General features: G+C 44.4%; 1 protein-coding gene across 1 annotated transcript in view; it reads right to left on the bottom strand.

Moving 5' to 3' along the window:
* ERN1 (endoplasmic reticulum to nucleus signaling 1) overlaps positions 1–24343 on the bottom strand; it is a 371447-nt gene that overhangs the window by 28170 nt on the left and 318934 nt on the right. The window contains exon 21 of the mRNA XM_069199936.1: positions 6132–6199. Within this exon, the coding sequence (XP_069056037.1) occupies positions 6132–6199 (68 nt within the window). The remainder of the gene's footprint in view (positions 1–6131; positions 6200–24343) is intronic.

Below are 24343 nucleotides of genomic sequence, written 5' to 3'. Positions count from 1 at the left end.
GTATTTTTTCTCTATTTGGGACAAACAGATGCTATTGCTGGTCTTTGCATCATTTGCTGATACACTTCCCAAATATAGTGCAAAATAGGAACAGACCGGGCATGCTCATGCAACGTCGCTTTAAAATCGAAGACAAAACACGCATTTCCAACTGCACAAATGCTGAAATGCTTCTTCTACATGTGACTCTCTCAGAACTGTCTCAGGACTGGCAGCCAATGGTTCAAATAAATGGGTCCCAGTCCAAATCCTTTGATAATGTTTCTGAATGATCTCCTGAAAAACGAGCATTATCATCATCATCAAAAAACAGGTGAATGTTTGCGATCTTTGTCATTAGTCATCTCGATCAGTTTCTCCCACTGAAAGTACTTTTATGTTCGAACTAGAAATGTCTCCATCAGTTCGCTTTTAAGTCAGAAAGGGAAAGTCTGTTTGACAGAGTATCACTCTTACTAGGAGCCACAGCTTCATACTGATTCCAGATAAAGAACTGGAGGCTTCACCACTGAAACAGGTTCTGATGTAGTTTGTGGGATAGGACGGTGGATGTAACCACTGACAAATATCCTTCACCATCTCCACCATTTCCTTCACAATTGCCATTTTTCTTTGAGTCTTCAGGGGAAACGGTTTGATAAATGTCACATTTTGCGGGGATGTGACCTGGATTAAAACAAAAGCCATTTTGTGTGTCGGTCATCCGTGTAGATTTTTCTCCCCTTAATGATTTGTGCACCTTGGAGAGATCTTCTCAGAAGTGTCCACCATGGCAGTTTTTCCTGTAAGAAGTTCAACATCTCAAGTTGTTTTTGTAATATTGGGAGATGTAGAATGTCTCTTTGCTTTTGCACATTTGGGAACTTAAAGTGAGGATTGCCTTGCTCAAAATATTCCTCTTCCCCATAATCCACTTATTGTATGTTTAAATCCCTTAGATTAGTAGCTACTTGATCATCTGAACGTTCTTCTCATCACTGAAAATGCTTCCATGTGATTCAATCTGAGTCCTTATCTTGGCCTGAAGAAGCATTCTGCAGAATACATTTTGGAAGTTGTAAGAGTACAGGCAACACCATTAAAGACGGTAGAGGCAAGACTGTAAGCAGAGGAGAGACAGCTGATATCACCCTGTGTAATTACTGCCATAGAATAAATTGTCGGTGGACAGCTCGACGATGGTGGAAGCATAGTCGATGGGGAACTCGTCAACGGTGGTAAAATCATCCATAGTGTTTGCTTCACAGATGAAGAAAGGCTCCTTGATGCTGGGGGTTCTCGTCGATGGTGAGAGTCCCTTTGACTTTGTTAATGACATGCTCATTGACACTTGGCTCCTCAACTGAATAGATGTGTTAAGACGTAAATGTCTTCTTCATGGTAATGGATGCGCACCTGAATGCCTAACAGTAATGATGCCTGGATCCCTAATGTTGATTTGTGCTGTCATAGGTAAACAAGGATCATGAGTGTGCTCCATAAAATAGGGATGTCTCATGGACTGTGGTCTTGTTGGACTGGGGTAGGGGAGCCCAAAGCACTACCCTCACAGTGTTGGAAGGCTACTGGCTTTACCAGGAGTTAAGCAGCACAAGCACTGTGATGGCAGCATACCATGTAGTCATTATTCAGAGTGAACAGGTCCTTTTGACCTGTGTCACTGGAGCGAAGCCTACAGACTTGCACACTATTTATTTCAAAATTCCACTGCTGTGTGCTTAACTCACTCTTGTTTACATCAGAATAGCATAAAATGCTGCACAGCGCAGAAGTGGTGTATCTGTGCTGGGAGTATGTGTGCCTGGGGAGGGTGCCATACAGGGACAATGCAGTACTGTGTAGTGCATACATGCTGTATGCATGTGCTAGAGGTGCGTGAGGGCAGAACAGTACTGAAGAATGTACTGCTGTGCAGTGCGAGAAGGATAAGTGCATGTGCTGGGTTTATGTGTACCTGTGAGAGGTACAATACATGAAGTGTGCAGTGTGTGTAGGATAAGTGCAGGTGCAGGTTGTTTGTGTACTTGTAAGTGGAGAGAATACAGTGCTGAGCAGTGCACCCATGTTGAATACAAGTGTTGGATGCTTGCGTGCCTCTCAATAATATAATACATGGAAGATATAGTACTGTGTAATGCATGTATGCTGTTACATACACTGGGTGTATGTGTGCCTGTGGATGGTACACTTTTTGGAGGGCCTCAGGTAACCTAGGTCAGCATGGTGAAACACAGAATGGCGGTAGAGAGATCCCCCCAGACAGATTTTTGGAGTGCTGCATTCCTCTAAGCTGGGTGAGAGACAGACTGGGGAGGGGAGGATCAGGCCTCCCCTGTACACTTGAAAGGGATCTCTTTGATTCAGAGTGAGCTCACAAGGAAGGTACCTGGGTACATTACAGGAAGAAGATGGAGATGATAAAATAATAATAAAAAGTAGGGTGGGGAGGGGCCTAATCTTTTGATGCACATATTACTGAAGCTAACATTCAAGTGTGAACTCTAGTCTCTCTCGTGGACTGTATTGCGGTACTATCAGCTTTGGAGACAACCCTGCTGTGACAGACTGCTTTTAAAGAGGAAGAGGGACTAGAAGAGTATGCACTTCCAAAGAAGCAGAACCCCAACAAAACTTCGAAAAGACTCAAACCCTAAATCACATTTGGTGTCTGAAAATGGACTATAAGAAGGGGAGGTTGAGCCCCTAAAATTGTCATCTGCCAAGCAGCCAGGTGTGCTGTGGGAGGAGGGGAAGGTCTGTAAGACTTCTGCCTGTGACCAGGACTGGGGGACAAGGCCTGCTAGTCTCCCTTCAGGGTGATGGGACATCACCCAGGAAATCCAAGACCACCTACCCTGGAAACAGGAGCACAAGCACCTGCCTGTTTGTCTAGCCAATGTGCCCTGTGAGGAGAGGACAGCGTTGAAGGGCACAAGGTCCAGTGGGGAGCCCTGTTGAGTGGACTCCCTGTGCTAAGTGTGATGAAACGGCAGCTGCACCAATCTGCTTGTTGCCCGTATGCATGACTGAGGCATGACCCCTATATACCAGGAGAGGGCTATCCATTAGGATGGCTATGGTAAAGACTACTGCGCGATAAGGACATAGACTTATGAGATGGTAGTGCGACGAACACGTGTGCCAGGAGGGACTGCTGTGGTAAAAATAAAAAAAACTATTGTGCGGCAAGGGCCAAAGCTTGGTGCGGCAAACCTGTATGACAGTAGAGGCTGCCTTAGATAACTTTGCTGTGTTGACTGGGCCAGGGCCTGTGGACAGCGAGTGGTGGTGACTCATAGGTCACCAAAAGCAGCTAGGCCTGTGACTGGTTCGACCCCACTGGATAAATGAAGATGCTGTGGGATCACCGTCAACCAAGTCTGGGACCAAGAACAGCATTGTCGTGGCCATCAACCATCGATCAGGAGCGTGTGAATACTTACCCCACAGGAGAAGTCACAGGAAACCTTTGTGGCTGCAGAAGCACGAGGGAGAGGGCCTGCAGCTGCTGAGTCCCCGTGCGGCTGGCTCACTTGACTTGGAAAGGAGCTGCTGCAAGCACCTGCAGACAGACACACTCAGGGACTCAGAATGCTTCACTTCTTGCAGGAGCAAGTAGGAATAGTTTTAGGTCTTGTGGCCCCAGGAAAACCTGCTGCTAAACCAATCAGTGTGCCCTGGAAGATTATTGAGACTTGGACTACAGTGGGGCATACCCTGGAAGTTACCAATAGAGAATGGGGAATAACCATGATTGTTAACACGAGGAGTGAGCAGGACAGAGAACTGACAGAGAAACACTAGAGCCTCAATTTCAAAGGAGGACTGTCTAATTGTGTGTGTACGTGGTAGTCTTCATTTGTGGGGTAAACAGTAGACATAAAATACTTCTCTTTTGTTATAAAAGTGAGTATTTGGCTGGACAATGATTTACTGCTGCGAGCATTTTGAGTTGTGAGCCTGTGTTCACTAAACTGTATTCACAACTCTGCTTCCCTTTCATCCCATCCTGAGGGAGCCTTGGACTGCTCGGACCACGCTACTATGACAGTCAAGTGCAGAAGTGGTACTTGATCTATTTACTCAGACTCAATTGTAGGTCAGGCTCAGGGACATCAGAAGTAGAAGACCTTAACCCTCACTGTTGGGCCCAGTAGCCCCAATGCAGCACGCTGCCCTCTGGAAGGAGTTCTAACAACTGGCTGCAAGTGGGGTGCCTAACGTTTAGGAACCTGGATACAGCTGTGGCACTGGACATTTCCAATTTGCACCAGTAGCACAAGAAGTCCAGTTTTTTCTACGCACAAAGACGACACACACACACTGACAGGAACACAGGTCACTCTGAAAGGGGTTATGACAAGATAGTGTGGAATTAAGTGATAGTATTGTTGATGACGGACTTGTAGTCCTCCTCAGTTGCCTTAACTTTGCATGTGAATCAATCGTTGATGACGGGTCAATAACATGGCAATAGCAGTTTTTGAAGGATTAAAGACTGCTTGCGGTTTTCTCCTAAGAGGTGAAGCCATAACTTCCTTGATACCAAATGTAGGATAAAAATAAACTTTTGCTTTCTTTGCTGACACCTCATGCTCTGAAGACAACACACTCTCTGGGCGTCCTATAGATTTTCCTTTCTCGTCCTTTTTTGCCACCTCGGCCAGCAGCTGACCAGTTATCTAGCCCTCAGAGATGGGGTAAGAGTGTCTATTTACCCACGTAGAAGCGTTAGGGCCCGATTTAGATACTGGAGGATGAGTTAATCTGTCACATCCGTCGATATCTAAATCCCATTATATCCTATGGGATTTAGATTTCGGCGGATGGGATATCCATCACTGTTGTGACAGAGTAACTTGTCTGCCAATATCTAAAATTAAGCGTAGTTTTTTAACTTCTCTGAAGCTGCATTCAATGGCTTACTTTAGATCCCTGTAGTAGAGGTTCAGATTTATCTTCACAAACTGCGAAAGCATGCCTTCTCTGTCTAGCTTTGAAAGTCGTCAGCAAAAAAGTCAGGCAAATGTCATAGTTTGCTGGGATGTGACCTGGATGAAAGCAAAGGCATTATGTGTGTGGCTCATTCATAGAAATATTTCTCTTCCCACATGAAATGCACACTTAGAAGAGAGATTTTTTCACTTACGTGTCCCCAAAGAGAGAGGTCTGTTGAAGGTTTCCCACAGTGAACTGACAGGTGAAAGCCTCCAACAAGGGCGAGCAACTGAGAATGCTGGACTTTTAGTTGTTTACAATAAAGTGAATAAAAACACACTCCTGTGTTAACATTGTTTGCCAAGGGGTCCTAGCCTAACAAAGGTGGATTATTCAAGGATGCAAATTTATTTAAGATTCATTGTTGGAGAAAGGGGGTACTTCTACCTAGAGAAATCTGTCAGGATGTAGCACTGAGGAATCTGAAACAGAGTATCTCCCTCCTGTCAAAAGATCAGGGAATGGGAACACCCATCAGCCAGATCAGATTGGATCAGCTGCAGTGCACAACTCCAAAAAGCATATATTGCAGGCATTAATAGGGCCTAATTGAAACAGTGTGGCTTTAGAAAATTCTTTTAATTTAGGATTTGGCAGAAAGCAAATGAAGCACTAAGCCACACTCCCCATCCACACAGCAAACCAGAACCAGTTTAAAAAAAAGACAACTCAGGAGTTCTTTAACAAACAGACTTTTGAGAGGAATTTCTTAGATTATGAAATGTATGTTAGTATATCTACCCACATTTAATAGTAGTGAAACCATTTTTGCATCTGACAATAAAAGAGTCAGCTCAGATAAGTGGTTCTCAATCTTTTTGAAGCCGTCCCCAAACCCCCCCCCCTCACCCCCCCAGTGGAGAAAATAAAATAATCAGGACCTCGCTGAGAATTTTTCACAATTATTCTATTAAGTTGGCAATGTTTAAATATGTCGAGACTTATTTAAACATTGCAGTTAAGCTCAGTTACATTTTTTAAAATGTAATAAATGTTTTTCTGCTTTAAAAAAGCAGTGTTATCTGCATAATGCCTCTTTTGGCCAGAGCCTGTCGCCCACACCCCTCCTGGGAACACTTGAGGCTCCCCAGTTTGAAGACCCCTGGCTTAGATACTCTTTACATTTCATTTACCTTATTTCTCAAGGCACGGAGAAGGTCTCTTACCGAACCTCCTTTGTAACTTCTGAATTTCCTGAGATCTGCAAACAAAAACAAAGAAACATTTTAAATGCCTAGAAGCAAGAGAAAACAAAAATGTGAAACTTTAAATGTAGCAGCATTGCTGACAACACCATGGATGGTATTTAGGTCTAAGGTATCATATTATTTAACTCCTAAAAGGGGTTAAATAATGTGATAGGTTATTTATTTGCTCTCCCATAACAGTGATACCACCAATGTAATTAACTACATTTACACAACTTCAAATATAAGAGAGGCAAATTCCAATCTTTTAAAGAGATTTCAAAATAATAACCATATTTAGTGTTTGTCATGCTGTTTTGAAATTTTCTTCATAGTATTGACATTTGCCTCCCCTACTTGAACTGAAACTGCGTAGATGTTACAATGAAGTACGGAGATAAATATGACAGTATGAACGGTACAGTCAAGCTACCATTTCCAATTAAGAACCTAGATTAGGTATACATTTGCATGTTGTCATTGTGGCATGACCAGAAAAAAGCAACCATTAATCAGAAGAAGGGCAAGTTGCCTTCTTGTGCTCATTGCATCTGACCAGCATCTGAACACACAGCTATTTAGTGATTTATTATTTTATTTCCAATGTTGAGCCACAACCAGGAACGCTCCTCTAGGCTCTAGAGACACATTCAAAAATTGATATGCTCCTTCTATTTTGACCTGCTCTCGTTGTTTTTCATCAATAATCTTTTCTTGCAGGGCTGAGCTCGAAGCACTATAAAGTACTGCAGACATGTTAGTATAGATTTACTTTCTTTAACTTAACATAAATGTAACTTGACAAAATATAGATCTGTGGAGTTAAGTGAAGTAAAACTATTATTACCTATATGTACTTACCTTGTCAATATTTTGTTTGTCAATATGTTTGGTAAGGTAGAATGGTAGCACAATAGTAGAGACTCGATAGTCTGGTACCAAGCCTCACTTTATATGCCAAGAGATAGGAGATTGTTAAATTCTCACCTTTTTCTAGGAGAGTCTTACATTGTTGAACTTTGACAATACTTGCCCTGAATACTCCTTTTAATCAGCAGCCATCTTGTGAAACCACCAAGACAGGGGTCTGAATGAAAATGTCACTTACCCAGTGTACATCTGTTCGTGGCATCAGTCGCTGTAGATTCGCATGTTTTGCAATAGCTCGCCATCTGGTGTTGGGCCGGAGTGTTACAAGTTGTTTTTCTTCGAAGAAGTCTTTCGAGTCACGCGACCGAGTGACTCCTCCTTTTGTGTCCATTGCGCATGGGCGTCGACTCTATCCTCGATTGTTTTTCCCCGCAGAGGGTGAGGTAGGAGTTGTATTGTAGTAATAGTGCCCATGCAATGGAGTGACTAAGTATGTACCTATATAAGGTTGAAATGATATATATACAAATAGTTGAAGGTAACTTCCGAACTGCTACAGGCTCCCGGGGAGGCGGGTGGGCACATGCGAATCTACAGCGACTGATGCCACAAACAGATGTACACTGGGTAAGTGACATTTTCAGTTCGATGGCATCTGTCGCTGTAGATACGCATGTTTTGCATAGACTAGTAAGCAGTTATCTCCCCAAAAGCGGTGGCTCAGCCTGTAGGAGTGGAAGTAGTCTGAAACAATGTTCTTAATACGGCTTGCCCTACTGTGGCTTGTTGTGCGGATAACACGTCTACACAGTAGTGCTTGGTGAATGTGTGAGGCGTAGACCATGTGGCTGCCTTACATATTTCTTGCATTGGGATGTTTCCTAGAAAGGCCATGGTAGCACCTTTCTTTCTGGTTGAGTGTGCCCTTGGTGTAATGGGCAGCTGTCATTTAGCTTTAAGGTAGCAGATTTGGATGCATTTAACTATCCATCTGGCTATACCTTGTTTTGATATTGGGTTTCCTGCATGAGGTTTTTGGAATGCAATAAATAGTTGTTTAGTCTTTCTGATGTTTTTAGTTCTGTCAATGTAATACATTAATGCTCTTTTGACATCTAATGTATGTAGTGCCCTCTCAGCTACGGAATCTGGCTGTGGGAAGAACACTGGAAGTTCCACTGTTTGATTTAGATGGAACGGTGAAATAACCTTTGGTAAGAATTTAGGATTAGTCCTTAGGACAACCTTATTCTTGTGTAGTTGTATAAAAGGTTCTTGTATTGTAAACGCCTGAATCTCGCTTACTCTTCTTAGGGAAGTAATGGCGATGAGGAATGCAACCTTCCAGGTTAGGAACTGTATTTCGCAGGAGTGCATGGGTTCAAAAGGTGGACCCATAAGTCTAGTTAGGACAACATTTAGGTTCCATGAAGGAACAGGTGGTGTTCTTGGTGGAATAATTCTTTTAAGGCCCTCCATGAATGCTTTAATGACTGGTATCCTATAAAGGGAAGTTGAATAGGTAGTCTGCAGGTATGCAGATATTGCTGCAAGGTGTATTTTAATGGAAGAGAAAGCTAGGTTAGATTTTTGTAAGTGAAGCAAGTAACCCACTACATCTTTTGGAGTTGCGTGTAATGGTTGGATTTGATTAATATGGCAGTAGCAAACAAACCTCTTCCATTTACTTGCATAGCAGTGCCTGGTGGATGGCCTTCTGGCTTGCTTTATGACTTCCATACACTCTTGTGTAAGTTGTAAGTGTCCGAATTCTAGGATTTCAGGAGCCAGATTGCTAGATTCAGCGATGCTGGATCTGGGTGCCTGATCTGTTGGTTGTGTTGAGTTAACAGATCCGGTCTGTTGGGCAGTTTGATGTGTGGTACTACTGATAGGTCTAGCAGCGTTGTGTACCAGGGTTGCCTTGCCCAAGTTGGTGCTATTAATATGAGTTTGAGTTTGTTTTGACTGAGTTTGTTTACCAGATAAGGAAGGAGAGGGAGAGGAGGAAAAGCGTAGGCAAATATCCCTGACCAGTTCATCCATAGGGCATTGCCCTGGGACTGCCTGTGTGGGTATCTGGATGCGAAGTTTTGGCATTTTGCGTTCTCTTTTGTCGCAAACAAGTCTATCTGAGGTGTTCCCCAGAGCTTGAAGTAAGTGTTCAGAGTTTGGGGGTGAATTTCCCATTCGTGGACCTGTTGGTGATCTCGAGAGAGATTGTCTGCGAGTTGATTCTGAATCCCTGGGATAAACTGCGCTATTAGGCGAATTTGGTTGTGAATTGCCCAATGCCATATCTTTTGTGCTAACCGGCTCAACTGCGTTGAGTGTGTCCCCCCTTGCTTGTTTAGATAATACATTGTTGTCATGTTGTCTGTTTTGACGAGAATGTATTTGTGAACTATTATTGGTTGGAAAGCCTTTAGTGCTTGAAAAACTGCTAGCAGTTCTAGGTGATTTATATGCAGTTTTGTTTGATGTACGTTCCATGTCCTTGTATGCTGTGTTGATCGAGGTGTGCTCCCCACCCTGTCATGGAAGCATCTGTTGTTATTACGTATTGTGGCACTGGGTCTTGGAAAGGCCGCCCTTTGTTTAAATTTATATTGTCCCACCATAGAAGCGAGAGGTAAGTTTGGCGGTCTATTAACACCAGATCTAGAAGGTGACCCTGTGCTTGTGACCATTGTGATGCTAGGCACTGTTGTAAGGGCCTCATGTGCAGTCTTGCGTTCGGGACAATGGCTATGCATGAAGACATCATGCCTAGGAGTTGTAATATCATCTTTGCTTGTATCTTTTGTGTTGGATACATGCGTTGTATGATGTTGTTGAAGTTTTGAATTCTTTGTGGACTTGGAGTGGCTACTCCCTTTGTTGTGTTTATTATGGCTCCTAGGTACTGTTGTACTTTGCACGGCAGGATGTTTGATTTTGCGAAGTTGACGGTGAACCCCAGTTTGTAGAGGGTTTGTATGATTTGATTTGTGTGGTGTGAGCACTTTGATAACGAATTGGTCTTGATTAGCCAGTCGTCTAGATACGGGAATACATGTATTTGCTGCCTTCTGATGTGTGCAGCGACTACTGCTAGACATTTTGTAAAGACTCTTGGTGCTGTTGTTAAACCGAAAGGCAATACTTTCAATTGGTAATGTATTCCTTTGAATACAAACCTTAGGTATTTCCTGTGCGATGGATGTATTGGTATATGGAAATACGCATCTTTGAGGTCTAAGGTTGTCATGTAGTCGTGTAGTTTGAGCAATGGTAGCACTTCTTGTAGTGTGACCATGTGAAAGTGGTCTGATTTGATGTATGTGTTTACTATCCTGAGGTCTAGGATTGGTCTTAGCGTCTTGTCCTTCTTTGGTATTAAGAATTACAGTGAATAAACTCCTGTGTTTATTTGTGTGTTTGGTACTAATTCGATTGCATTCTTTTGCAACAGTGCTTGAACCTCTGTCTCCAGGAGCTCGGAATGATGTTGTGATAAATTTTGTGCTCTTGGTGGTATGTTTGGAGGGAATTGTAGAAATTCTATGCAATAACCATGTTGGATAATTGCTAGAACCCAAGTGTCTGTAGTGATTTCCTGCCATGCTTTGTAATAATGACCTATTCTTCCCCCCACTGGTGTTGTGTGGAGGGGATGAGTGACATGTGAGTCACTGCTTAGTTGCAGGGGTTTTGGGGCTTTGAAATTTTCCCCTATTCCTAGGGAATTGCCCTCCTCTGTATTGGCCCCGAAAGCCTCCCCTGTACTGTCCCTGGTAACTGGACGGTGTTGCCTGTGAGGTGCTGGCTTGTGTGGCCTGACCCCGAAACCCCCTCTAAAGGGTGTCTTGCGGAAGGTGCCGTAGTTTCCTCTGCTCTGCGGGGAGTAGAGTGCGCCCATTGCTTTAGCAGTGTCTGTGTCCTTTTTAAGTTTTTCTATCGCTGTGTCCACTTCTGGACCGAACAGTTCTTTTTCATTGAAAGGCATATTGAGAACTGCCTGCTGTATCTCTGGTTTAAACCCAGACGTTCGTAGCCATGCATGCCTTCTGATGGTCACGGATGTATTAATTGTCCTTGCAGCTGTGTCTGCTGCGTCCATGGAGGAGCGTATCTGGTTGTTTGAAATGTTTTGACCTTCCTCAACCACTTGCTTTGCCCTTTTTTGTAGGTCTTTGGGTAGATGTTCAATGAGGTGTTGCATCTCATCCCAATGGGCTCTGTCATAGCGCGCAAGTAGTGCTTGAGAGTTGGCGATGCGCCACTGGTTTGCAGCCTGTGCTGCGACTCTCTTTCCAGCTGCATCGAACTTGCGGCTTTCCTTATCCGGGGGTGGTGCATCCCCAGATGTGTGGGAGTTGGCCCTTTTCCTAGCTGCTCCTACGACGACGGAATCTGGTGGCAGCTGTGCAGTGATGAAAACAGGGTCTGTAGGGGGCGCCTTATACTTTTTTTCCACTCTTTGTTGTGATTGCCCTACTTTTGACTGGCTCCTTAAAAATTTATTTTGCGTGTCGGAGCATACCAGGGAGCATAGGCAGGCTTTGGTAGGAGCTGTGGGTGGAGGAGAGGGTGTTGAATAAAAAGTCATCCTCGACCTGTTCTGATTGGAGGCTTACATTGTGAAATTGTGCTGCTCTAGCCACCACTTGAGAATACGCAGTGCTGTCTTCTGGTGGAGATGGCTTCGTAGGGTATGCCTCCGGGCTGTTATCTGACACTGGGGCGTCGTATAAGTCCCATGCGTCCTGATCCTGGTCACCCTGGCTCATGGTGGTGTGAGCTGGGGAATGTGACGGAGTTTGTGCTGGTGAGACGTGAATTACAGGTGGAGGAGAGGGTGGTGGAGTAACCTTTTTCAACACCTTTGTTTGTGGTGTTTGTTCAGTTTGGAACTCCAGTCTTCTCTTTCTTCTAATAGGGGGAAGGGTGCTTATTTTCCCTGTTCCCTCCTGTATGAAGATACGCTTTTGCGTATGGTCTACATCGGTAGATTGCAGCTCTTCCTCGAACCTATGCTTTCGCATTTGGGAGGTTAGTGAATGCTCCTCTGTATAAGAGCCTGAAACTGGGTCGGTTGCAGGTTGTTTTGGCACCGAAACCCTGTCTGCATCTTTTTTCGGCTCCGAGCTGACTTTTCTTTTTTTCGGGGCCGAAACCTCTCGGCGTCGATCTTCGTCGGTGCCGCTGTCTCGGAGTCGAGCCGTGTCTACACCGCTATCTCGGTGTCGATGCTTGTCTCCAGCACTTTCTTGGTCCCGAGAAGGCTGCGTACCGGTGTCTCGACCGGAGTCGGACTGTCTCGGCACTGTTTGGGCCTTTTTCGGTGCCGACGGTCGGTCACCGAATTTATGGGTCGAGCCATGGCCTGGTGGCAGTGGCGTCCCCTGGGCCTTGTCAATCTTCTTATGTGTTGTTTTCGACGTCTTACTCACGGTTTGTGGGTCATCGAATTCCTCGGAGTCCGATTCGTGGATCGAGAAGGTACCTTCCTCTTCTTGTTCCTCGAACTCTCGGTGGGCTGTCGGCACGGACGCCATTTGAAGTCTTCTGGCTCGACGGTCTCGGAGTGTTTTTCGGGACCGGAACGCACGACAGGCCTCGCAGGTGTCTTCACTGTGCTCAGGTGACAGGCACAGGTTACAGACCAAGTGTTGGTCTGTATAGGGGTACTTGTTGTGGCATTTGGGACAGAAACGGAACGGGTCCGTTCCATCGGCGTTCTTCAGCACGCGGTCGGGCCGACCAGGCCCCGACGGGGGATCGAAAAACTACCTCGAAGGGCACCGGAGCTCTTCGATCTTCGATGCGGTGTTGAATCTAACTACGCCGATCCCGAACGCAAAAATACCGACGAAAATCTTCCGAATTTAGCTATCTTTCCTTTCCGAAACTCAGAGCGACAGGAACACGTCCGAACCCGATGGCGGAAAAAAAACAATCGAGGATAGAGTCGACGCCCATGCGCAATGGACACAAAAGGAGGAGTCACTCGGTCCCGTGACTCGAAAGACTTCTTCGAAGAAAAACAACTTGTAACACTCCGGCCCAACACCAGATGGCGAGCTATTGCAAAACATGCGTATCTACAGCGACAGATGCCATCGAACACATTGTTCTTTTTGTAGAGCCAGCAGTACCATACGAACGGCATTGCTTATAGAGTACTCACAGGCAACAGGGCCACCAAAAGGTAAATTAGTACATAACTAAACCTAGCTGCAACTGTAGCACCAACAGAGGCACCAGGAGCAGTGCAAGCTACAGAGGGGAGGCTGGTGGTTGATGAGCAATCTGTAGAGGGAAACAGTATACATTAAAAGTAATGTACCAGAAGTAAGGAATATATTCTTCCAATGAAACATGCTCGTCTGCGTATTCCTCTAGTCCAGTGGTTCCCAACCTTTTGACATCTGTGGACCCCCACTTTATCATTACTGGAACCCGGGGACCCCCACTGAATAATTATTGAAATCCAGGGACCCCTACTAAGTCATTACTGAAAGCTGAGGACCTAATCTGTTATTAATATTTACTTTTATAAGCAGTCACGGACCCCCAGGGGTCCCCGGACCACAGGTTGGGAACCACTGCTCTAGTCAAACTCTGATACACAAATGCATTGTGCCAATCTTCTAATGATGTCTTGCCACAAGCATCATAATCAAGGCAATAATGTTTTGTGAAAGCATGCAGTACAGACGTAGTTGTGCTATAACTGTAACCAGTACAACTTTATGAATGCCGTTATATTCATCCTCTTCCTACAGAGAAACTACTGTTCTCTGTACTTCGCTGATATGTCTGATTCTGTGATTCCTTGAGGGAAAATGTAAAAAATTGAGCAATATGGGAATTGCTAATCTTACTAAGTAAGTACCAGCAGTAGTAGTAGAGAACTCTTCCAAATTATGCTGTTAAAGAAGTCTTCCAACATCACTTCTTTCTTCTAAGTGAACTAAGGGGGTGGTAGAAATGACTGATGACACTGATATCATTTATGTGGGGTTCTCAAGTACAAGGTTACTTCATCTCATATGATTGCAGAATAGAGTACACGGTTTCCATTTGTGGATGAAACACCAGCTGCTCACCAGTTAAGTGCAAATAGTAACAGATGCACACTTGTCAGAATGGGTAGCTCATCCATGTTAACATCGTGTTAGTGTCTTGGGGTCAAAGTGAGCTGTCACTATTAAAATCTGCTGGAGCTCAGGACAAGTCTGGATTCTATTGTGTTTCTTCCAAAAATACTAGAATGTTCTAGTATTAATATAACAATGGCATGCAGAGTGTTCACAGGAATTGGGTTATTAAATCAACTATACAGTGAAGTGATGACTTTGGGTTTGGAAAATTCCAGGCTGTCCATCTGGTGGGGAAAAGCAATGCAAACACATAGTTTGGCCAAGCACAGTCCTCTTACCAATGGACTTTGCACTATGGAAATGATGCATACAAATTACAGGGGAGTCCTGCCAAGGAGACAGTGGATTACACATTCTCTTTTACACTCACCAAAACACCGATGATTCATAGTTATACTTCAGGGAAGCTTGTGGGTGCATCAGGGAAGACTGATAGCAGAAGTTTTGTTTCACCAATGCAGAATTGAAATCTCTTTATTTATTTGCACATTAACCTTTTCATTTATTTAATTTACACTGGTGCTGGCAGAATTGAATGCAGTAAAAACAAATGTTCTGCTGGTGTGCTTTTTTCCTGGAAAAGCACAAGATAGTTTAAGGACGGGGGACAAGCAAGCCCATGTTTTGTGTGCCAGATAAAAAGAAGCAGCTGCAGCACTGGACCCTCTAAATCCTGTGGGCTAGCACAAAAATGGACTCTCAGGAACATCAAAATGCAAAGTCTGAAATAATTCAACAAGAAAGTCAGACATTTGTGAGAGCAGTGAACATTGCAGACACAGTGGGTGAGATTATGTCTGCTGTTTCTCCTGTTATCTGCTAAAAGGCTACTTTTATTATTGCCACTGTCTGAAGACATTCTGTATTCCACTTCCCAGGAATAACTAATCCTGAGACTTTCAGAAAAACCGATAATAGAATATAACTCTGACCTACAAGTTGTATCTCATGATGGCTTTAAGCTTGGAGACAAAGGACCAAGGGCCACATGTACTAACGATTTTGCACGTCCCAAACAGCGAATCTGGCTGTTTGCAACGTGCAAAATGTATTTCCCGATGCACAAACCCAGTTTTGCGATTCGGTAAACTTTTTACCGAATCGCAAAACGGGATTGCGACTCGCAGTCCCATGTATGATTGTTTTGTGACTGCGAATGCGGTCGCAAAATAATCGCAGTTAGCACCAGTGCCACACTGGTGCTAACACATTCTCAAACTGGAAGGGGTCCCCAGGGGACCCCTTCCCCTTTGAGAATGTCACTGAAAACATTTTGTCAGAGCAGGCAGTGGTCCTATGGACCACTGCCTGCTCTGAAAAATTGAAACAAAAACGTTTCATTTTTTGTTTTTGTAATGCATCTCGTTTTCCTTTAAGGAAAACGGGCTGCATTACAAAAAAAAAAAAACTGCTTTATTTAAAAGCAGTCACAAGCATGGTGGTCTGCTGTCTCCAGCAGGCCACCATCCCTGTGAGGGCTGCCATTCCCAAGGGGGCCGCAAATTGCGACCTACCTCATGAATAATCATGAGTTGGGCATTTGCGACCCCCTTGCGAGTCGCAAATAGCGTCAATTACACTATACTACATACGTTTTTGCGAGTCGCAAACAAAAACTTTGATACATGTAGCCCCAAATCCTTTGATCTAACTTGGAGTAAGTCATCGAGCAGCAATTTCCACTTTCAAATTATTACATTGGTCTGTTAAAAGCTGCCTTCAATTTTAAGACTCTAATTCATCTGCTCAGAGGACATTTCGTACATGAACTACTTTTCCTTGCCTCCTCAATCATGCCTTTTCTTCTGAGAACCTCTAATAGTGTTGACGCTTTAATTCAGATGCGTATAAATAGGTCTTGAGGCATTACGTAATTAATATTCAGGGACCTGTGTTGCATTTCTTCAATTTCTAAAAAGTGAGACGATTTTATTCACAACTGTATTTTTGCCTACACAAGTAAAAGGAGTACACATTTACAAACTGTGCTGAAAGGCAGAGGGCACCGAAGAAAGGAATAAATCATGGACGCTTCCTTTAAGTAGGACATCTTTCGGGACATGAAAATAGGACAGCCGATGGGCAAATGGCAGTAGCACTGATCTTTACTCTAACAGGATAAAAGTGCCTTTTAGTTGTTTGGCTAGCTTGGTGAATGACTGATTAGAATTAAACCAACATGTGCGCCAAAAAATTATCAATCTATTTGCACAAAGGGTCACCTATTAATGGTTTAAAACCTCAAGACTAACAAACGTAGCTGATCCATCATATTCATCCATTCCAAGTAAAGTGGACATTTAGAATACATATAACATCACTATTCACGAACATCATTTTAAACAAGAAAAAAAGAAACAACAATGTATTACAGTACTTACCTGGCAGAAGGAAAACGTTACTTACTCCGTTACCATCCGTTTGGAGCTCGTAGTCCTGCAGATGCGCATGCTTGCCATGTTTCTGCTACCTAATGTTGGGCGTAGACCATAGCAAGTTGCTTTTCTTTGAAGAAGCCTCTGATCTCAACATAGCTTGAGACTCCTCCCTCAGCCCCAAAATACACCAGAGTAAAGACTGCACCTTAGGTTGTTTTTCCTCAGCAAGTGAGAAATGTCAATAGAGTTTAGTTAAGTATGACATACATGTGTACTGTGCACCATGAGCAGCAAAGGAAAAAAGTTGAAAACCGTCTGGAATCACTGTTCAATCTAGGTAGGTGGGAGGGCACATGTGAATTTACAACAATACAAGATACAAAGAGATGGTTACAGGGTTAGGTAATAATTTTTGTTTGTAGCATGAGCTGCTGAAGATTCACATGCTCTGCAGAGACAGTAAAGCATTTCCTCCCATAAGCGGTGGTTTTGGAGCACATGATGTAGATGTTTAGAACACATTTCTTAAGACAGTTTAGCCACCCAATGTCGCGCCGCGCGGTGCGGCGCGAGCCGAGAGCTCGACTTCTGCCGGGCGTTCGGCTCGGGCCGCGCACCGCGTTATTAAGACGCGGCGCGCCCCCAGCCTCTCCTGCGCGTTTCGAGGCCCCAGATTTGCTTGGGGCCTCGTTCTTCCTTCTGCCTTTCACTGTCCCAGGGGTCTCTGAACCCTCTTACCTGTTTTTCTTCGTTTCTTTGTCCTTTCTTCTTTTTGCAGTCTGTTGTGTGCCTTTCTTTATGTCTTTTCCTCCTTCCCAGATTCCTGTGCTTTCCCAGCATTCCTTGTTCCCTATTCTCTATGGTTCCTCTACTATTCTGTTCTATATATTGTTTCCCTATCTAAGATGGTGTCCTTTTACTTCCTGTGGGTCACTTCCTGTTTTTTGGTATATAAGGGCTGTGTTTTTCCTCTTTCTTTGCGCTGCAACACTTTCTGCTCAGTTGGTGTCTTCGCTCCTGATTTCCTTGCCTTTTGGTTTTGGACTCAGCATTCTGTGTTTTCTGATTTTTGCTCCTTTTGGATTCCTGTTTGTTTGTTCTTGTTTTTCTCCAGGACTTTTCCTGTTTGGAGGTTTTTCCCCTTTGGAAGGGGTTTTTCCCTCTGGCGCTACTTTCTGAAGGGCACGGTCTGTTCTTGGTGTCTCCATTGCCTACAGCACCGTGGCTACCAGAAAGAGTCGCCCCTTTTTGGGCCAAAGCCGAACATTGAAGATTCACGCCACCAGATCTGCAAATTCCAGGCGCAAGCAGCACGTGAGTCGTGACAGATTGCAGCGCCTAACCATTCCGACGTCCTCAAACACCATGGATAATACAGTGGCGGCTGCTGCAGATCCGGAGCAATCTCTGTTAACCACGATTCAGCAACAAGCCCAGGAATTGCAACAACTACGTAATGAAAATGCTGCGTTACGACAGGCTTTGGCCCTCCGCACCAGTGATGTTCCGACAATCTCCGCTTCTACCCCTTGTTTCTCTGGTGAACCAACCAAGCTTCGCGAGTTCTTGGATGCTTTAACGGTGTATTTCGCCTTCCGACCTACTCAATTCTCCCACGACAGGACCAAGGTGGGTTATCTTATCAGTGCCTTATCCGGTCCAGCCTTGGCCTGGGCAACCCCGATGGTGTCCTCCGACGACCCTGTATTGTCAGACTATTCCGCCTTTGTGAGTCGCTTCAAACAAATGTTTAGCCGTCCTGGATTGGAAGCCTCCGCTGAAGAAGCCTTGTGCGACATCCAACAAGGCTCCCAAGACGTCCTGCAATATATAACCCGTTTTCGTCAGCTGGCGGCAGAGACCACTTGGGTGGAACGTACTCTGGTAACATTATTTCGTAGAGGACTCAAAGAAGAAATAAAGGATGAACTAGTGCATTCTACCAGAGCGGAAGATCTTCGTGGCCTGATGGATCAAGCACTGTCCATCGAATATCGTCTTCAGGAACGGAGATCGGAAAAGAAAAGGAGTAGAGGGTTTACCCAGCCAAGTAGCTCACGTGCATACCTGCAGCGTTCCGAGGAACCTCGCACTCCTGCTAGAGACATCGAAGGGGAACCCATGCAGGTGGATACTACCCGAGGTCCGCTCTCTGCTAGTGAACGAGAAGACAGACGCAAGAGAGGGTTGTGCCTGTATTGTGGTTCTGCTGGTCACATACTCCGTACCTGTCCAGTACGTCCGTCCAGACCTTCGGGAAACGCCACCTCCCGCCCTCTGTAAGAAGGGAGGGGACGGGATCTACAGCTATACCTTCCATCAGCTCCTTTAATGACAATACAACTGCCTTGTTCATCTTTCCTGTCCTGTTACAACTTCCTGACGGTCGTCAAGAAAAGACTATGGCATTACTAGACTGTGGTGCTAGTGGTATATACATGGACAAGACATGGGCTGCTGCTAACCTAGTTCCTACTCAAGCAAAAGAAGTACCCGAACAGGTACACACTGTGGATGGATCTTTGATATCCTCTGGTCCTGTAGACACCACTACCCTGATGTTAAGTCTACAGATGGGAAACCATCAAGAACACATCTCCTTCGATCTTATTACGTCCCCTAACCATACCATCATTCTTGGAATTCCGTGGCTCATTAGACATAACCCATATATAAATTGGGTTACCCGGACAGTCTCTTTGTCTTCGCAATTTTGTCATGAGAACTGTTTTACTTCCGACAAGTATTGGTCTCCGAAAAGATCCTTAGCTACTGAAGGTGCCACTGGTATGTCCATTAATACGGTCCAAGGGGTCCCAGACCACTATTTGGAGTTTCAGGATATTTTCCAAAAACCGTCAAAACCTGTGCTACCTCCACATCGAGAATATGATTGTGCAATTCCATTAGAACCCGGCACAATTGTTCCTTTTGGGAGGATGTACTCCCTCACGGAACCCGAAAGGGAAGTTCTAAAGGAGTATCTGGACGAAAATATACAGAGTGGTCTTATTGTTCCATCGTCGTCTCCGGCTGGGGCCCCTCTCTTTTTTGTGCCCAAGAAGACTAAGGATCTTCGTCCGTGCCTGGATTTTCGAGGTCTGAATAAAATCACCATTAAAGATCGTTATCCTTTGCCTCTCATCAGGGACATACTGGAAGCAATCAGAGGGGCCCAACGTTTTACTAAATTGGATTTACGAGGAGCCTACCACCTTTTACGCATAAGAGAAGGCGACGAATGGAAGACAGCATTCAGGACCCCATTTGGCCATTTTGAATATAGGGTTATGCCGTTTGGTCTTACTAACGCCCCCGCAATCTTCCAGAGATTTATGGACTCAGTGTTTTCAGACCTACTTAATCAGACAGTCGTGATCTACCTAGATGACATTCTTATTTATTCTAGAAATCCTGAACTCCATACTTCCCATGTGAAACAAGTTCTTCAAAGACTTCGTGATCATCAACTATTTTGCAAACCAGAGAAATGTGAGTTCGACATAACGGAAGTCAAATATCTGGGCTATCATTTAAGTCCCACCGGCATAGCTATGGATCAAGAAAAGGTACAAGCTATCCTAGAGTGGCCTTCTCCTTCTACCATAAAAGAAACACAATGTTTCCTAGGTTTAGCAAACTTCTATCGACAATTCATTCTAGACTTTGCCAGTCAGACTAGCCACATAACTCACACCTTAAAGAAGGACAATTTAAAGAAGGGGTTTGTCTGGACTGAGGCTGCTGAAGCAGCCTTTCAAAGCTTAAAGAGAGCCTTCACCCAAGCCCCCATCTTAAGACATCCAGATACCACCAAGCAATTTATAGTAGTAACTGATGCTTCTGAGAGAGCCATCGGAGCTGTCTTACTCCAACGACAAGAGGATGATGGCCTTGAACATCCTGTTTTCTATTTGTCTCATATCCTTTCCACAGCTGAACAACATTATTCCGTACTTGAAAGGGAATTATTGGCTCTGAAAACAGCCTGCCTTGAGTGGAGACAGTTTCTGATGGGTTCCAAGGAACCATTTGAGGTGAGGACAGACCACCGTAATTTACAATGTTTAAGAAATTTTGTATGCCAGAATAGTCGTCAGGCCCGCTGGGCCTTTTTCTTCAGTCAGTACGATTTTTATATTACATATATTCCAGGATCTCAAAACATTCTGGCTGATGCTCTGTCTCGCCGATATCCAGAGTGTTCTCCTTCCTCATCCCAGTATCTTCTAGAACCCAGTAAGATCATTGGAGTGGCTCAGTCTTTCCTGGAAGAAGTACAACAAGAATACGCCAACCTATCGGACCATGACATAGAAGAACTAAGACCATTATTGTACAAGAAACAAGGATATTTTTATTACCAAGACCTGATATTCCTCCCTACAAACAAGGTGCAAAAGAAAGCATTACAAATGTGCCATGATTCCCCTGTAGCTGGTCACAGAGGCATCAAAGCCACACAAGAACTACTTTCACGATTTTTTTGGTGGCCTACCTGGAAACTGGATGTGGAAAGATACGTTCAGGCCTGTCCCATATGTGCCCAAGTCAAAATACCTCACACCAGACCGGCAGGATTACTACAACCTTTGCCTGTTCCATCGGCCCCATGGCATACTATCTCTACTGATTTTATGTGTTCGCTCCCACCATCAGCAGGAAACCGGGTTATCATGGTCACAGTGGATTCTTTCACAAAAATGGCTCATTTCACTGGCCTAAAAAAGCTGCCTACTTCCCAAGAACTAGGTCAAATATTCATAGATCATGTCTTCCGTCTCCATGGACTTCCACATACCATAATCTCTGATAGAGGACCTCAGTACATCTCCCGATTTTGGAAGCATTTTTGTAAAACACTGAATATGAATAGAGCCCTGTCTTCAGGGTTCCATCCTCAGACCAACGGACAGACTGAGCGTCTGAACCAAGGACTAGAGCAATATCTTCGATGCTTTTGCAATTCTACCCAAAGTAACTGGAGCACTTACCTCTCTTTAGCTGAATTTTCCTACAATAACTCAGTCCATAGTGCCTCCAAGGTCACTCCCTTTTTCTGTTCCTATGGCTTTCATCCTACCTCTTTCCCTACTTCTCCACAATCCAACTCTCCTCTACCTGCTATTAACTATTTCTCCAAACGCCTTCTCCAACTCCATAAACTAATTCGATCTAATTTGTTACTTACCAAGAGGTATATGAAGAAGGCTGCAGACAAGAGACGTACAACCAATCCAAATTATCATCTGCAAGATAAAGTCTGGCTCTCCTCCAAATTCTTGCCCTCACGTCTCTCTCAAAACAAGTTCACACCTCGTTACTATGGGCCTTTCCGTATTCTCCAGTTGGTCAATCCTGTCACTGTCCGTCTTCACTTACCCCATACATGGAAGATCCATCCGGTTTTTCATGTTTCTCAGCTTAAACCTTATGTGCCTGATCCTTACTCACGTCAGTTTCCTTGTCCACCTCCTGTCCTTGTGAATGATGCTCCTGAATATGAAGTGCAGGAAATCTGTGACTCTCGTCTTTTTCGTAAACGACTTCAGTATCTGATTCATTGGAAGGGTTATCCTCTCAGTGAATGTTCATGGGAAGATGCCTCTTCCGTTCACGCTCCTCTCCTGACTCAACGCTTTCACTGTTTATTCCCTCTTAAACCTGGGCCTTCGGGAGGGGGACCTACTGTCGCGCCGCGCGGTGCGGCGCGAGCCGAGAGCTCGACTTCTGCCGGGCGTTCGGCTCGGGCCGCGCACCGCGTTATTAAGACGCGGCGCGCCCCCAGCCTCTCCTGCGCGTTTCGAGGCCCCAGATTTGCTTGGGGCCTCGTTCTTCCTTCTGCCTTTCACTGTCCCAGGGGTCTCTGAACCCTCTTACCTGTTTTTCTTCGTTTCTTTGTCCTTTCTTCTTTTTGCAGTCTGTTGTGTGCCTTTCTTTATGTTTTTTCCTCCTTCCCAGATTCCTGTGCTTTCCCAGCATTCCTTGTTCCCTATTCTCTATGGTTCCTCTACTATTCTGTTCTATATATTGTTTCCCTATCTAAGATGGTGTCCTTTTACTTCCTGTGGGTCACTTCCTGTTTTTTGGTATATAAGGGCTGTGTTTTTCCTCTTTCTTTGCGCTGCAACACTTTCTGCTCAGTTGGTGTCTTCGCTCCTGATTTCCTTGCCTTTTGGTTTTGGACTCAGCATTCTGTGTTTTCTGATTTTTGCTCCTTTTGGATTCCTGTTTGTTTGTTCTTGTTTTTCTCCAGGACTTTTCCTGTTTGGAGGTTTTTCCCCTTTGGAAGGGGTTTTTCCCTCTGGCGCTACTTTCTGAAGGGCACGGTCTGTTCTTGGTGTCTCCATTGCCTACAGCACCGTGGCTACCAGAAAGAGTCGCCCCTTTTTGGGCCAAAGCCGAACATTGAAGATTCACGCCACCAGATCTGCAAATTCCAGGCGCAAGCAGCACGTGAGTCGTGACACCCAAAGCCTCCTGGCAGGCTTAAATATTCACACAATAGTTTTTGGTGAATGTGTGTGGAATTGAACATTTAGCAACTTTATATATGTCCGATATCAGGGTGTTTCCCAAAAAGGACATGGTAGCTGCCACCTTTTTGGTAGAATATCCCAGGCACTGCATGTAGTATGCGCTTGGCCTTCTTATACAACGTCTGTATTTGTATAATCCATTTGTGAAGTGGAGGAACGGGTTAAGTATGCAAAAAAATTTAAAAGCAACAAACAGCTGTTTTACTTTTAGGTGGAATTTGTTCAGTCAATATAGTTAGTGCCCTTTTGACATCTTGTGTGTGAATGTAATGCCCTTTCTGCCACAGTCTCTGGGTGTGGGCAGAAAATGAGCAATTCAACTGGCTGATTTACATGGAAAGACATTTTGGATTTGTTCTTAGAACCATTATCATGGTGTACCTGGAAAAAGGTCCCTTCATTGTTAATGCTTGCAACTCGCTAGCTCTCCTTAGTGAGGTAACAGCAATGTGACAAAAATTACATTTCAGAACAGTGAAGTGGCTCAAACACCACAAGTCTTATCAAGATAACATTCAGATTCCAGGCAGGAGGTGGTGGAGTTCTTGGAGGAACCTCCACAAAGGTCTTGAAACAAGTATTTTGAAGAGAACTGTTCTCGGTTATGCATGAAAGCTGTTACTGCTACTAAATATAAATGAATAGAGGTGTATACCGAGCCAACCATGGTTTCTGAAAATGCATAAGGCTATCATATCTAGGACTGATGCCTTAAGTGGATCTATCGGCTTTGCTAAAAAATAATAGACAAACCTTATCCACTGTGCGGAACAGCAGGTTTGTGTGGTGGTTCTGTGTGCGTCACGCCTGATTTGAATGCACTTGTCTGAGAGTTCAAGGTAATCGAATACTAAAACCTCAGGTGCCAGATTGCTAGGTTCATTTCCCTGAGGTCAGGATGCTAGAGCTGCCCCTGATGTGGAGTCAGGATGTCTGGTCTAATTGGCAGATTTCCATGCAGATGTACTGGCATTTTCAGCAGCACTGAGTACCATGGCTGTCTCACCCAAGTTGGTATCACTAGAATGACTGTCACAGATGTGTGCCTCACTTTCCTCATTACTTGTGGGTTCAGAGGAAGAGGAGGAAAAGCATTCCTGTACCAATTAATCCATAGTGGATTGTTTGTGGTCTTTGAGTGTGGGCACCTATATGAGAAGTTTCAGCATTTTGACTTTACTATTGTTTAAAACAGCTTGTTTTTGGAAGTACTTTTCAAGTAC

Source organism: Pleurodeles waltl, chromosome 7 (genome assembly GCF_031143425.1).
Source record: "Pleurodeles waltl isolate 20211129_DDA chromosome 7, aPleWal1.hap1.20221129, whole genome shotgun sequence".
In the NCBI taxonomy this organism is placed as follows: Eukaryota; Metazoa; Chordata; class Amphibia; order Caudata; family Salamandridae; genus Pleurodeles; species Pleurodeles waltl.
The sequence above is the reverse complement of the archived record's forward strand: the minus strand, read 5'-3'. Positions and strand labels throughout refer to the sequence as shown.